This window comes from Schistocerca nitens, chromosome 4 (genome assembly GCF_023898315.1).
Source record: "Schistocerca nitens isolate TAMUIC-IGC-003100 chromosome 4, iqSchNite1.1, whole genome shotgun sequence".
NCBI lineage: Eukaryota > Metazoa > Arthropoda > Insecta > Orthoptera > Acrididae > Schistocerca > Schistocerca nitens.
In genome coordinates, this window is record NC_064617.1 from 535,207,647 (window position 1) to 535,223,547 (window position 15,901).

The 15,901-nt window shown below is 39.4% G+C and overlaps 1 protein-coding gene across 1 annotated transcript in view; it reads right to left on the minus strand.

Annotated features, from left to right (window-relative positions):
* Positions 1-6,444: 6,444 nt before the first annotated feature.
* Positions 6,445-15,901, minus strand: part of LOC126251311 (putative protein-lysine deacylase ABHD14B) — a 66,113-nt gene continuing 56,656 nt past the window's right edge. The window contains exon 5 of the mRNA XM_049951636.1: positions 6,445-6,962. Within this exon, the coding sequence (XP_049807593.1) occupies positions 6,777-6,962 (186 nt within the window). The 3' untranslated portion in view covers positions 6,445-6,776. The remainder of the gene's footprint in view (positions 6,963-15,901) is intronic.

Here is a 15,901-nt window from a genome sequence, read left to right on the forward strand (position 1 = left end):
GTAACTAATTTACATTTTTTTTTTTCATACAGTTTAATAACTGTCACCCTGTACTTTTAGGGAATAGGTGTATTAGTACATAAGTGTAACAACTCCAAGGTTCCTGAAGAGCCATCTGTATAATGTTCAGTTACCAACTTACACAATACTCCTACTGTACACTTTTACAGAATAAAAGCTTTTCTCACTTAAGCTGCACAGTCCCAGAAGATGATTTCATGAGGCAGTATTCAGTGAAAGTGGATGAAGTATTTTAGCCATCTCATTTGCAGAACAACACAGTAAGAGAATTTTCTACATGCAAAACAAGTAAAACTGAGTGTTTTGAATAATTACACATGCTGATTCCACTTCATCTTTCTTATCTGATGCCAAGAAATTTTATACACAGAATTTAAATTAGTGTATGCACACTGATCTCTATCCTGATACTTGTAAGGTGTTTTTATTTGGTTTCTATTGAGTAACATGAGTTTTTGTGAGGAAAAATAGAAGTCAAGTTGTTCACAGCAAATCTGTTGTATGCCAGTTCCACTGTTCTCCTGGCTATGTCTGGTGTTGACATGTTTGCATCCTTTATCAGTATATCTGTACCATCTATGGATGCAAAAGATTTTGAAGAGTACTCCAATATATTTGTAGGTCAAGAGCTGACAAGCCAGTATGGGACTTCATATTTAACGTTTTCAGATTCTGAACTTGACATTAACAAGGGAAATTTGGGTTGATCCAGACAGAGCCACAAGTTATCAGGACAAGCATAACAACACTGAGGTGAGGCAACAACTCAAGAGTTTCCTCGGGAATGACTATATCAACTCAACAGCCATCTACAACCCCAGCACATAGATCCAGTCAGTTGAGCACAGATGCTTGTTTCCTGTAGCATACAATTTTCTATCACTGCATGGTGGCCACTAAAATATGTCCAGATCAGAAAAATTATTGAGCTCATGACCTCATAGTTTGGAAGCCTTCAGAACATCAAGCTGATACCTAGCAAACCTAGTGGAGTTCTCTGTGGTCTGAGGTCCTGCTCATTTGACAGAACAGGGCAATGTGGCTTATTGCACACATACACACACACTGCAGATGAGGAAAGCATCCCCCCCCCCCCTCCACCCCCCCTCTGCCGCCGTTGCCTCCACAGGTCACTCCTGTTAATAAAAGGGTAAAAGAAATGCATGCACAGAATTAAAGACCAACACAAATATGTTGAAAGATCCTACAGGAAATCCTAATCCAAACATAATGACATTTCTCAAGGAATAGAGACTGATCTCCCCCGAGCACAGGTTCTACTATTCATTTGAAACATAGATTGTTTTTTATTCACAATCATCTTGTATACAGAAGATGGAGGACAAGCCAAATTCAGCAACTTATTTTTTCCAAACTTCATGTTGTTGTGGTGGTGGTCTTCAGTCCAGAGACTGGTTTGCTGCAGCTCTCCATGCTACTCTATCCCTGTACAAGCTGCTTCATCTCCGAGTAACTACTGTAACCTACATCCTTCTGAATCTGCTCAGTGTATTCATCTATTGGTCTCCCTCTATGATTTTTACCTTCCATGCTTCCCTCAAGTACTACATTGGTGATCCCTTGATGCCCTAGAACATGTCCTACTAACTGATCCCTTCTTCTAATTAAGTTATGCCACAAATTTCTCCACATTAGTTACGTGATCTACCCATCTACATGATCTACCCATCAGCATTCTTCTGTAGCACCACATTTAAAGCTTCTATACTCTCCTTGTCTAAACTAGTTATCGTCCATGTTTCACTTCCATACAGGGCAACACTCCATACAATTACGTTCAGAAATAACTTTCTGACACTTAAATCTACACTCGATGTTAAAAATTTTCTCTTCTTCAGAAACGGTTTTCTTTCCATTGCCAGTCTACATTTTATATCCTCTCTACTTTGAGCATCACTGGTTGCATTGCTCCACAAACAGCAAAACTCATCTACTACTTGAAGTGTATCATTTCCTAATCTAATTCCATCAGCATCAACTGATTTAATTCGACCACATTCCATTATCCTCATTTTGCTTTTGTTGATGTTCATCTCATATCCTTCTTTCAAGACACTGCCCATTCCGTTCAACTGTTCTTCCAGGTCCTTTGTTGTCTCTGATTGAGTTACAATGTCATCGGCAAACCTCAAAGTTTTTTCTTCTCCATGGATTTTAATACCTACTCCACATTTTTCTCGTGTTTCCTTTACTGCTTGTTCAATATACTGATTTAAAAACATTGGTGATAGGCTGCAACCCTGTCTCACTCCCTTCCCAACCAATGCTTTCATTTCATGCCCCTCAACTCTTATAACTGCCATCTAGTTTCTGCACAAATTGTAAATAGCCTTTTGCTCTCTGTATTTGGCCCCTGCCACCTTCAGAAATGAGAATATTCCAGTGAACATTGTCAAAAGTTTTCTCTAAGTCTACAAATGCTATAAATGTAGGTTTGCCTTTCCTTAATCTATCTCCTAAGATTAGTTGTAGGTTCAGTATTGCATCACGTGTTCCAACGTTTCTCTTGAATCCAAACTGATCGTCCTCAAGGTTGGCTTCTACCAGTTTTTCCATTCATCTGTAAAGAATTTGTGTTAGTATTTTGCAGCCGTGACTTATTAAACTGATAGTCTGGTAATTTTCACACCTGTCAACATCTGCTTTCTTTGGGATAGAAATTATTATATTCTTCTTGAAGTCTGAGGGTATTTCGGCTGTCTAATACATCTTGCTCACCAGATGGTAGAGTTTTCTCAGGGCTGGCTCTCCAAAGGCTACCAGTAGATCTAATGAAATGTTGTCTACTGCTGGAGCCCTGTTTTGACTCAGGTCTTTCAGTGCTCTGTCAAACTCATCATTCAGTATCATATCTCCCATTTCATCTTCATCTAAGTCATCTTCCATTTCCATAATATTGCCCTCAATTACATCACCCTTGTATAGACCCTCTATGTACTCCCCCCACCTTTCTGCTTTCCCTTCTTTGCTTAGAACTGGTTTTTCATCTGAGTTCTTGATATTCATACAAGTGGTTCATATGTAAATGGAATACGATAGAAAATCACAAATACTGGTACAAAGTACCATCTGCCATGCACAGTCCTGTGGCTGTTTAGGTGAATGGGATGCATCAGAAATATTTTTAGCAACAGAAAGGAGGAATGGAGAGATCGGTTTAATGACACAGCAACACTGAGGTGACTAGAGATAGAGCACGTGCTCAGCTTGGGGAATGGTAGAGAAAGGAAATCAGCTATGCCCCTTCAAATGGACCATCTCAGCATTCTCCATAAGCAATTTATGGAAATCACGGAAAACCTAAATCTGAATGGTTTTACCCATTGTTCTCACAAATATAAATCCATTGTCTTAACCAATGAACCACCTTGCTCGGTCTTTTTACCAATTGTGGAGGTACAGTACCGACAGCAAAAGACAAATATTCCATATAAATACATTCAAAAATCCTTTTTTTCAGTTACCACTGAAATTTTTTCAGTGTTTTCAAGCATAAAAATGTTGTCCTCAGCTTGCCTCTACAATGGATGCACTCCCACATTTATGGGAGAATAAAAATCCTCATGCTGAATTTTAAGGTGAACAACAGCAGCAGCTGGCTAATGAATGTGTCAGAGTTGTAGGTTACTGTGCGTGCATGCAGTAGGCAATTTGAACACAGGCATAATTCATCTGTCACAGACAGTAGGCAATTTGAACACAGGCATAATTCATCTATGTCACAGAAGCCTACAAAACTGTTCAACACCACACCACTTGGAGGATGGGTGTAATAGTACATGACCCAATGAATGCACATGTGTGTAGAAGCAAATAGAAGATATATTGAATTTTTTTTCTAGTTGGAATTTTTTTTAAACAATCTTTAATTAATATACATGAATGACTTTCAATGTTTGTAAGATTCTTCCCTTATTTTGTTATTATGAATTCACCATTGAAGTTTGTAAGTGTTTCTGATGTACCCTGTAAATGCAAAGGTAGATTTGGGAATAGCTGACATGAAACTGAATTCAGCTTCACACATATTTGCCATCCAGAGTTTTAGTATCTGACAGTACCAAGTATTCACCAGACAAAGAGAGATAACCCATGAAAAGATCAAATAAGGAAAAGTCACAGTGTTACAAATTTAAACTGATACAAGGACTTTGGAATGTAAAGAACAGTGATAGGCAGTTGTAAACATTATGAAGTGCAAGTCAATAGTTAACAGTTATGCATGTTTTATATTTATTAAACACAGTAATTAAGTAATTATTCTAAAATCAACCAAACTATTTTGACACTGTAATTAAGAAAAATCAATACGGAATGCCACTATCACAAAAATTTAAGTATTTTGAATATACTGGGTGATCAAAAAGTCAGTATAAATTTGAAAACTGAATAAATTGCGGAATAATGTAGACAGAGAGGTACAAATTGACACACATGCTTGGAATGACATGGGGTTTTATTAGAACAAAAAAAAATAATAATAATAATAATAATAATAATAATAATAATACAAAAGTTCAAAAAATGTCTAACACATGGCGCTTCATCTGATCAGAATAGCAATAATTAGCATAACAAAGTAAGACAAAGCAAAGATGATGTTCTTTACAGGAAATGCTCAATATGTCCACCATCATTCCTCAACAATAGCTGTAATCGAGGAATAATGTTGTGAACAGCAATGTAAAGCATGTCCAGAGTTATGGTGAGGCATTGGCGTCGGATGTCGTCTTTCAGCATCCCTAGAGATGTCGGTCGATCACAATACACTTGCAACTTCAGGTAAACCCAAAGCCAATAATCGCACGGACTGAGGTCTGGGGACCTGGGAGGCCAAGCATGATGCAAGTGGCGGATGAGCACACGATCATCACCAAACAACGCACGCAAGACATCTTTCACGCATCTAGCAATATGGGGTGGAGCGCCATCCTGCATAAACATCGTACGTTCCAGTAGGTGTTTATCAGCCAGGCTGAGGATGATGCGATTCTGTAACATATCGGTGTACCTCTCACCCGTCACGGTAGCAGTTAAAAAACCAGAATCACGCATTTCCTCGAAGAAAAAAGGCCCAATAACGGTAGATGTGGTAAATCCAACCCATACCGTGACTTTCTTGTCATGCAATGGAGTTTCCACGACAGTTCTAGGATTTTCAGTAGCCCAAATTCTGCAGTTGTGGGCGTTGACAGACCCTAGGAGCGTGAAATGAGCTTCGTCGGTCCACAACACGTTACTCAACCAATCGTCATCTTCCGCCATCTTTTGAAACGCCCACACCGCAAATGCCCTCCGCTTCATTAAATCACCAGGTAACATTTCATGATGCCAATGGATTTTGTACGGATAGCATCAGAGGGTACGCCTCAGTGCCAACCAAACAGTAGTGTACGGAATGCTGGTGCGACGTGCAACTGCACGAGCGCTGACTTCCCCGTGCATAGACGAACCCGCTCCAGTCTCCATTTCTTCCTGAACTGTCTCAGCAGCATTACGCCTTGTGCTTGGTTGGTCACTACGGGGTCTATCGTCTAAACAACCCGTGGCTTCGAACTTCAAAATCATTCTCGGCACAACTGCATTTGTCAATGGACCTTTACCCGTTCGAATCACCTTCCTATGGCGATAGGATCGTAACACTAGCACATTCCTCATTCTGATAATACAGCTTCACTAAAAGGTAACGTCAACATGCTGTGACTGCTGGCGCATCTGAATCTGTCTCTCACTACAGCTCCTTTTATACACAATTTTTTTTTTTTTGTTCTAATAAAACCCCATGTAATTCCAAGCATGTGTGTCAATTTTTACCTCTCTATCTACATTATTCCGGGGTTTATTAAGTTTTCAAATTTATACTGACTTTTTGATCACCCGGTATATTATGTTGCCAAGTAAGGGACTACTGGGAAAAAATGAGCAAGGAATGAACTGTAGCTCCACGCAATGTGATTTATACAAAGCAGGGAAATTAACACAATGGTTGGGCCAAAAACTTTAAACACTATCCTTCCAAATGCAATACTAAAATTTCATTTACAGAATAAAATATAAATTTCCACTGTATGGAGAAAGGATAAATACAATTGCTAAAAAATAAACAATTCTCAAACTATACACAAATGAACAGTCTAAATGTAATTAAGTAGCATGTAAAAGAGGAGAAGAACTGCCGATCAGTACTTATCTCCAGGAGACAAAATTAGAACAGGATTTTTGAATGAAACCTTAAAAAATAGAAAAAAACTATGTGTAGGTGTTTGACCTTGTAAGTTCCTTTCTTGGGCAGGAAAGAGGAATAAGTAGGAGAAGACTGGAATGGAGAAACACTCACTCAGGGTCCCAGGTTGAGAGGGACCACCTCTTTTGATGGTAGGGGATACAAAAGACAAAATGCAGTTTAGCCTGTGAGAATCAGTCTTTATTAAATGTACCAAGGCTATCTTACTTTGCCATTCAACATTTCACAAAAGAACAAACCAATGAGGCAATGACAGTTACCCACTACACAACAGACAGAGCATACAGAAATAATGACACATGTGCCACATACAATGTTAAATTCTGTTTCAAAAATCTGATGAAGAATAAAGAATGTATGCACAAACTTCTCACCTATAAAAATATTACATATCACTCAAAAATACTGTATCACATCATGTGGCATAACCAGCTGACAATACATTTTTTTAAGTTCTGACAGTACATAGCTTTGTAAAATAACCTCTAACTTACTGCAATAACTTCATAAAGTTATATAACAGTTTATGCCACAACTCTGGCTGGTTGAGATACGCTGGATGACCAGCCTTTTCAATCTTTACCTCCCTGCTATTAGGTAGCACTTTCAAATTTTTAAATGAAGTTTCTGCTAAACCTGTGTTGTCATCACTTCCATAGACTATTAGTGTAGGAACCTGGGGGGGAAAAAAAAAAAGATTTCAGCAAAACTGAAAATTGTATCCTGTAAACTTCCAGAATCTGTATTCAATCTACAATAAAAAAGATCAGTAACATGTGATGTATATGCTGATCTCATTCATGATTTACTAAGCATTATTCTAATTTTTCTACTCAGTCTGGGTGAAGCATAAATTTACTTCATTATAAAGAATGAGAGTCAATATAAAACTCTGCCCACAATTATTTTTTACTTCAGTCAAGTAAAAATTTTCAATGAAAAAGAGACACTATATTTCAGAGTTTTTTTTCCATTTTGCATATGATGTCATTCCTGTTTTAAAATGTGGCAGTTTTCCCTTGACGAGAAAATGTGGATGTTCCAGGTTATGCTCGGCACTTCAGTGCATGGTTGTTTTGCATAGATTTAAGACATATTTTCAAAAGATATCCCATAAAAGGCAAAAGCCATCATCCTAAATTTCAAAATTTGTATTATTTTTGTTTTAAGCATGCATAAGTCACTTAAAAGGATTCACATTTCCATAAATATCAGAATGTAAATGTAACCATCAGGTGTGGTTAGTGCTGAGATTTAAGTGTAAAATTTCCAGATAAGTAAATGTGCAGAAAGCACATTTACTTCACAGGTACTTGTTGTTGTTGTTGGTACTTGTTGTTGTTGTTGTGGTGGTGGTCTTCAGTCCAGAGACTGGATTGATCCAGCTCTCCATGTGACTCTATCCCTATGCAAGCTGCTTCATCTCCAAGTAACTACTGCAACCTACATCCTTCTGAATCTGCTTAGTTTAGCCATCTCTTGGTCTCCCTCTACGATTTTTACCCTCCACACTTCCCTCCAGTACTACATTGGTGATCCCTTGATGCCTCAGAACATGTCCTACTAACCGATCTCTTCTTCTAGTCAAGTTGTGCCACAAATTCCTTTTCTCCCAAATTCTATTCAGTACCTCCTTATTAGTTACGTGATCTACCCATCTACATGATCTACCCATCAGCATTCTTCTGTAGCAGCACATTTTGAAAGCTTCTATTCTCTCCTTGTCTAAACTAGTTATCGTCCATGTTTCACTTCCACACTCGGCTACACTCCATACAAATACTTTCAGAAATGGCTTTCTCACACTTAAATCTATACTCGATGTTAACAAATTTCTCTTCTTCAGAAACAGTTTTATTGCCATTGCCAGTCTACACTTTATATCCTCTCTACTTCAGCCATCATCAGTTACTTTGCTGACCATATAACAAAACCTAGATAGTGCTTTAAGTGCCTTGATTCCTAATACAATTCCCTCAGCATCACCTGATTTAATTTGACTACATTGAATTATAATCGTTTTGCTTTTGTTGATATTCATCTTATATCCTCCTGTTGACACACTGTCCATTCTGTTCAAATGCTCTTCCAGGTCTTTTGCTGTCTCTGACACAATTACAATGTCATTAGCAAATCTCAAACTTTTTATTTCTTCTCCCTGAACTTTAATTCCTACTTCAAATTTTTCTTTTGTTATCTTTACAGCTTGTTCAATATACAGATTGAATAACACTAGAGATAGGGTACAACCCTGCCTCACTCCCTTCTCAACCACTGCTTCCCTTTTGCGCTCCTCAACTCTTATGACCGCCATCTGGTTTCTGTAAAAATTGTAAACAGCCTTAATCTATCTTCTAAGATAAATCTTAGGATCAGTATTGCCTTGCATGTTCCTACATTTCTCCGGAATCCAAAATGTTTTCCCTGAGGTCAGCTCCCACCAGTTTTTCCATTCTTCTGTAAAGAATTCATGTTAGTATTTTGCAACTGTGGCTTATTAAACTGAAATTTTCACACCTGTGAGCACCTGCTTTCTATGGAATTGGAATTATGATATTCTTCTTGAAGTATGAGGGTATTTTGCCTGTCTCATACATCCTGTCCACCAGATGGAAGAAGTTTGTCATGGCCGGCTCTCTCTAGGCTATCAACAATTCTAACGGAATGTTGTCTACTCCCGGGGCCTTGTTTCTGTGCACTGTCAAATTCTTCATGAAGTATCACATTCCCATCTCATCTTCATCTACATCCTCATCCATTTCCATAATATTGCCCTCAAGTACATCTCCCTTGTGTAGACCCTCTATATGCTCCTTTCACCTTTCTCCATTTCCTTCTTTGCTTAGGACTGGTTTTCCATCTGAGCTCTTGATATTCATACAGGTGGTTATCTTTTCTCCAAACATTTCTTTAATTTTCATGTAGGCTGTATCTATCTCACCCCTAGTGATAAATGCTTCTACATTCTTACATTTATCCTCTAGTCATCCCTGCTCACCCATTTTGCACTTTCTGTCAATCTCATTTTTGAGACATTTATATTTCTTTTCACCCACTTCATTTACTGCATATTTATATTTTCTCCTTTCATCAATTAAATTCAATATCTCTTCTGTTACCCAAGGATTTCTACTAGCCCTTGTCTTTCTAGTACCTTCTGCCGCGGAAGTCGAACACGAGGCAGAACGAATGGACATGGTCAGCCCATAGAGGGCTCCGCCTCCGCGGCGGCTATTCCGCGCAGCGAGGGCGCCACCGCTAAGCCACGTGCAGACAGCGGCCAATAGCCGCTCTCTCCAGTTTCGTATATAGGGACCCGCTCTGCCCTAGTCCAGCCAGTCTGGTACTCACTCTGGATTTCGTTTATATCTCGGCGGTACTGCGTTCTGGTCGTTGCTTGTTGTTGACATTTGCCTGGCTCTGGTTCCGAGTGGATTTATGTTTGGTGTTTGGTGTTGTGGTTTCCACAAGCCTCCGTTGTTTATCTCTTCCTTGTTGAGTCGCTCATAGTCGGTCGTGGTCGGTTGTTGTCAGTTGTCGTTGGTCTGTCGTCCGACTCGTCCTGTGTTTACCCAGTGGTGCATGCTCCACCGCTGGCGGCTTCCCCACCTGACGGCTCCAATCCGCAGCCCAAGGCGTTCCCACTGTTGGTTGTGGTTACAACAGTCTTTTTACCTACTTGATGCTCTGCTGCCTTCATTATTAATCTCTCAAAGCTATCCATTCTTTTTCTACTATATTTCTTTCCCCTGTTATTGTCAATCATTCCCTAATGCTTTCTCTGAAACTCTCTACAACCTCTGGTACTTTCAGTTTATCCAGGTCCAATCTCCTTAAATTACCACCTTTTTGAAGTTTCTTCAGTTTTAATCTACGGTTCATAACCAATAAATTGTGGTCAGAGTCCACATCTGCCCCTGGAAATGTCTTACAATTTAAAACCTGGTTCTTAAATCTCTATCTCACCATTATATAATCTATCTAAAACCTTCCAGTGTCTCCAAGCCTCTTCCACATATACAACCTTCTTTCATGATTCTTAACACAAGTGTTACGTATGATTAAGTTATGCTCTGTGCAAAATACTACCAGACGGTTTCCCATTTCATTCCTTACCCCCAGTCTATATTCACCTGCTACTTTTCCTTCTCTTGCTTTTCCTACTAACGAATTCCAGTCCCCTGTGACTATTAAATTTTCATCTCCCTTAACAATCTGAATAATTTGTTTTATTGCATCATATATTTCTTCAATTTCATCATCATCTGTAGAGCTAGTTGGCATATAAACTTATACTAATATGATACGTGTGGGCTACATGTCCATCTTGGATACAATAATGCATTCACTATGCTGCTCATAGTAGCTTATCCTCTCTCCAATTTTTTATTCATTATTAAACCAACTCCTGCATTGCCCTTATTTGATTTTGTGTTTATAACCCTGGATTAACCTTACCAGAAGTCTTGTTCCTCCTGCCACTGAACGTCACTAATTCCCACTATATCTAACCTAAACCTATCCATTTCCCTTTTTAAATTTTCTAACCTACCTGCCAGATTAAGGGATCCGACATTCCACGCTCCGATCTGTAGAAGTTTTCTTTCTACTGATAACGACGCCCTCCTGAGTATTTCCCGCCCGAAGAATGGGGGACTATTTTAACTCCGGAATATTTTACCCAAGAGGACGCCACCATCATTTAAACATACAGTAAAGCTGCATACCACCAGGAAAAGTTACGGCTGTAGTTTCCCTTTGTTTTCAGCTGTTCGCAGTACCAGCACAGCAAGGCCGTTTTGGTTGATGTTACAAGGCCATATCAGTCAGTCATCTAGACTGTTGCCACTGAAATTACTGAAAAGGCTGCTGCCCATCTTCAGGAATCACACATTTGTCTGGCCTCTCAACAGATACTCCCTCCGTTGTGGTTGCACCTACAGTACAGCTATCTGTATCGCTGAGGCACGCAAGCCTCCCCACCAACGGCAATGTCCATGGTTCACGGGGTAAGGGGTACTCATTATTACACAAATATTATATCATGATATTCAGGAAAATGTGATCATCAATACATAAGAATGAAAACATTGAAGAACTTGAATTTTCTGTGTACATGGGTGACTGATTTGTTGCCTCCTGCTACTGTCCAGCAAGGCTACCCACAGAAGCACCTACCACAAGAAAGAAAAATAATCACACCATAGAGGTGCCCATTTACTGCCATAGCTACTCATTTAATAAAAAGAGCAGCATTAACGAATGAACAGTTGTGCATCTAACTCTGCATTTCACAACCTGTTTTCCTTTGGGGCACAACAAAGTACGTGGCATTCACTAAATGTGACTTCATTCCATGATGCAAACACATAAAGCAAATACAATACATTTATTTAATTACAGAACAACTATTAGATACAAATTTATTATATTAAGACTTTTGAATAGAAACACCTGAATATAAACATAAGACATTTAATAAGGGAACTTGTGCCTCTTCTACATATACACACATACACCTCAAGCCATGATATGGTGTGTGGTGGACAGTACTTTCTACCACTACTAATCATTTCCTTTCCTGTTCCACTCCCAAATATAAGGGGCGTTCAAAAAGAAACGAGCTGGAGTTTGGAATGTGCAAACTCGTGACAGGAGGGTAATATCGTGGTGTCTGTAACGAGGTGTGTTTCCAACCAGAGCGTGGAAGGACACAGCCCATCACTAGAGGGCACGCGTGCATGTCACGTGATTATACAGAGCTAGCAGCAGCATGCATCAATCGTCCAACGCTGTCAGTTGTATTGCAAACAGTGACATGGAGGCATTAAAAGATGAGCAAGAAGTGTTGCTTGTTTTCTGACAGCAGAAGGGGTACGATGAACGGACATTCATCAACAAATATCACAAGCATACAGCAAACACTGCACGTCTTTTGCAAGGGTCAAGGCGTGGCACAAGTGCTTCAGGGCAGGATGAGTGTTGTTAGCCGATGATGCACGGTCTGGAGCATCACAATGCATTACTGATGACATCGCCCAGCTGATGGATGCACTCATTACCTAGGACTGCTGAGTGACAGTGAAAGCCATAGCAGCCATGGTCGCATTGAGCGTCAGAAGTGTTCACACCATCATGAAGGAACAACTGCACATGCGCAAAGTGTGTGCCCAGTGGATGCCCCACAGTCTTCAGCCACACCAGAAATCATGTCGAATGGCCTACTCTCTTGCTCATCTGCAGCACTATGCTTGGGAAGGCAATGCATTCCCGGCACGAGTGGTGGCTGGAGATGAGTCATGGTGTCATCACTTCGAACCAGAATCAAAACAGCAAAGTCTCCAGTGGAAGCTTCCCGTGTCACCACCACCAAAAAAAAGCCAAGGCCATCCACGTGAGTGCAGGAAAGGTTATGCTGATATTCTTCTTTGACCAAGATTGCCCTCTTCTGGTTTACTTCCTGTGGCATGGGACAACAGTGAATGCCCAGCATTACTCGCAAACCTTGACCACCCTTTGCCAAGCGATCAAATCAAAATGACCACGCAATCTCACCTGTAGGGTCATTCTGCTCCGCGACAATGCAAAGCCTGATATGTCCAACACAGTCACGGCACTCCTGCAGAAATTCAAATAGGAGGTTCTCAGCAACCCTCCATACAGTCCAGACCTCTCTCCCTGTGATTACGCCAATTTTGGTCCCCTTAAAAACTCTGAAGGGCAAACAACTTATATTGGACAACGACATCCAGCTGTATGTGCAGAACTGGTTATCATCGCAGCCCCGGGAATTTTATGCGACAGCCATTCACCACCTTGTGTCGCAGTGGGACAAGTGTCTCAACAGTCAGGGTTACTACTTCTAACACACAGTTACTGGTTTCTGTAATAATGCCTCCGGCTCATTTCTTTTTGAACACCCCTTATAGAGCAAGGAAAACCACTCTCTACACGCCTGTAGATGAGCCCCAATTTCTCTTATCTCATCTTTGTGGTCCTTATGTGAAATGTATGCTGGCAGCAGTAGAATCGTTCTGCAGGTAGCTTTAAATGCTAGCTCTCTAAATTTTCTCAATAGTGTTCCTCAAAAAGACTATTGCCTTCCATGCAGAGATTTCCAATTGAGTTCCCAAAGTATCTCTGTAATAGTTTTATGTTGATTGAACCTACCATGTAACAAATCTAGCAGCCTGTCTCTGAACTGCTTCAATGTCTTCGTTTAATCCAGTTTGGTGGGGATCCCAAACACTTGAGCAGCATTCAAGAATGGGCCACAGTAGTGTCCTATATGCAGTCTTCTTTACAGATGAACCACACTTCCCTAAAATTCTCCCAATAAACTGAAGTTGGTCATTCGCCTTCCCTACTACTATATTTACATGGTCGTCCCATTTCATATCACTCTGCAATGTTACACTTAGATATTTAATCAACATGATCACATCAAGCAGAATACCACTAATGCTGTATTCCAACATTACGGGACTGTTTTTCTAATCATCTGCATTAACTTACATTTTTCTGCATTTAGAGGTAGGTGCCATTCACCAACTAGAAATTTTTTCTATGTCATCTCGTGTCCTTGTGCAGCCATTCAATCATGAGACCTTCCCACACACTACAGCATCATCAGCAAACAGCTGCAGATTGCTGCTCACCTTTTCCATCGGATAATTTATGTATGTAGAGAATAACAGTGGCCCTGTCATAGTTCCTTGGGGCACTGCCGAAGATACTCTTGTCCCTGATAAACACTTGCAGTCGAGAACAACATACCAGATTTTATTACTTAAGCAATCTACGAGCTGCTGGGAAACTATTTGTTATGCTTGTACCTTCGTTAACAGTCTTCAGTGGGGCACTGTGTCAAACGCTTTTCAGAAATCTAGGAATGTGGTATCTGCTTGTTGCCCTTCAACCATGGTAAGCAGGATATAATGTAAGAGAAGGGCAAGCTGAGATTCACATGAGCATTGCTGATTAGTGGACATAAGATTATTGGTCTCAAGAAAATTTATTACATTCCAGCTGAGAATGTGTTCAAGAATTCTGCAATAAACCAATGCTAGGGATATTGGTCTGTAATTTTACAGGTCCGTCCTTCTACTCCTCTTATATACAGGGGTCACCTGCACTTCTTTCCAGTTGCTTCAGACTTTGTGCTGTGCGAGCAGGAACATAAAAAATAAGCATTAACATCAGAAATATAGAGAGACTGAAAACTTAAAACTAGTAAGATATTTGCCCTGGTGATTTTTTTGAAGTAGATCTGTGAATTGTAGTTTATTTGTCTCATAACATACATAATCTAAATCTTTTTGGTTCAGATACAGGAGACACGTCAATTTGTGGTAAAATTTCACCATAAACAAAGAACAGCTGATGTTAACAAACAGAATCATAATAATAGTACAAATTTGTTACACATACATACAATAAAATCTAACACTTAATTACCCATTGCTCAAATTATCCTTTCATCCTCTGTGAATTCTTCTATTGAATAGTAGCATTTCTCCCACAGAATCTGCTATAGCCTCTTTTCTAAAATTTCTGGATTCATATTAAATATGTTTTTGCGTATTAACTTCTTGTATTGTCATCCCCATATACTGTGGAGTCCATTCATACAATTTCAACTGGTGTGTGGGTAGCATATAATTATTTCTATTTCTTATGTTATATGTATGGTTAATATGTGTCTCCTCAAATAATTTTTGCTTGTTTTGTAGGAAGATTATAATTTCATAAATATATATGGAGGGAAAAGTTAGGATTTGTAGTTTCCAAAATAATGGGTGACAAGACTCTGTTTGCTGTGCAGTACGCATGTATCAGACAATTTTCTTTTGCAGTTTCAGTATTCGAGGTACACAACTTGAACTGCCCCAGAAAATTATCCCACATCTAATCTAATGACAGATTCAAAATAACTATGGTAAGCAGTTTTATGTGTACGCAAGTCAGTGGAATTGCTAGTATTTGCATTGCAAATGTAAAACTGCTTATTTTGTTTGATAGGAAGTCAATATGTGTATTCCAGCTTAGGTTCTTGTCCACATTTAGTCCGAGGAATTTGATTGTGTCAACTTCTTTCATAGGTTGATTGTTATGTTGTACTTTAAGGTCCGCATATTTTGAGTTTTGGTTTTGAAATGTCCCATATGGTTTTTTTTTAAAGTTCAGTTTCAACCCATTTAACTGGAATCAGTTTTCTAAAGTATCCAGTGTGCTTACGCTGAAGCTTGGAATTTTTTCTGCACCATCATCTTCAATTAAAACAGAAGTATCATCTGTAGATAGAACTGATGGGGAATTTAGAACAGGAAAAGGACTGGCCCCAAAATGGAGCCTTGACACACACCTTGGGATACTGCACTTCGTTTAGAATAATAATTCACCACATCTGAGGTGATAGTTACCCTTCGTTTTCTATTGTGTAAGTATGATGTTAGGTAATTTAGAGCAGTGTCCTTCATCCCATATCTGTCTAATTTGTAGATAAGCAAGTCATGGTTCACGGAGTCAAATGCTTTTATAAGGTCACAGAATATATATGCAACTTTACTCCTGTGATCCAATGATTTGCCTATGTTTTCAATAAAGTTATTTACT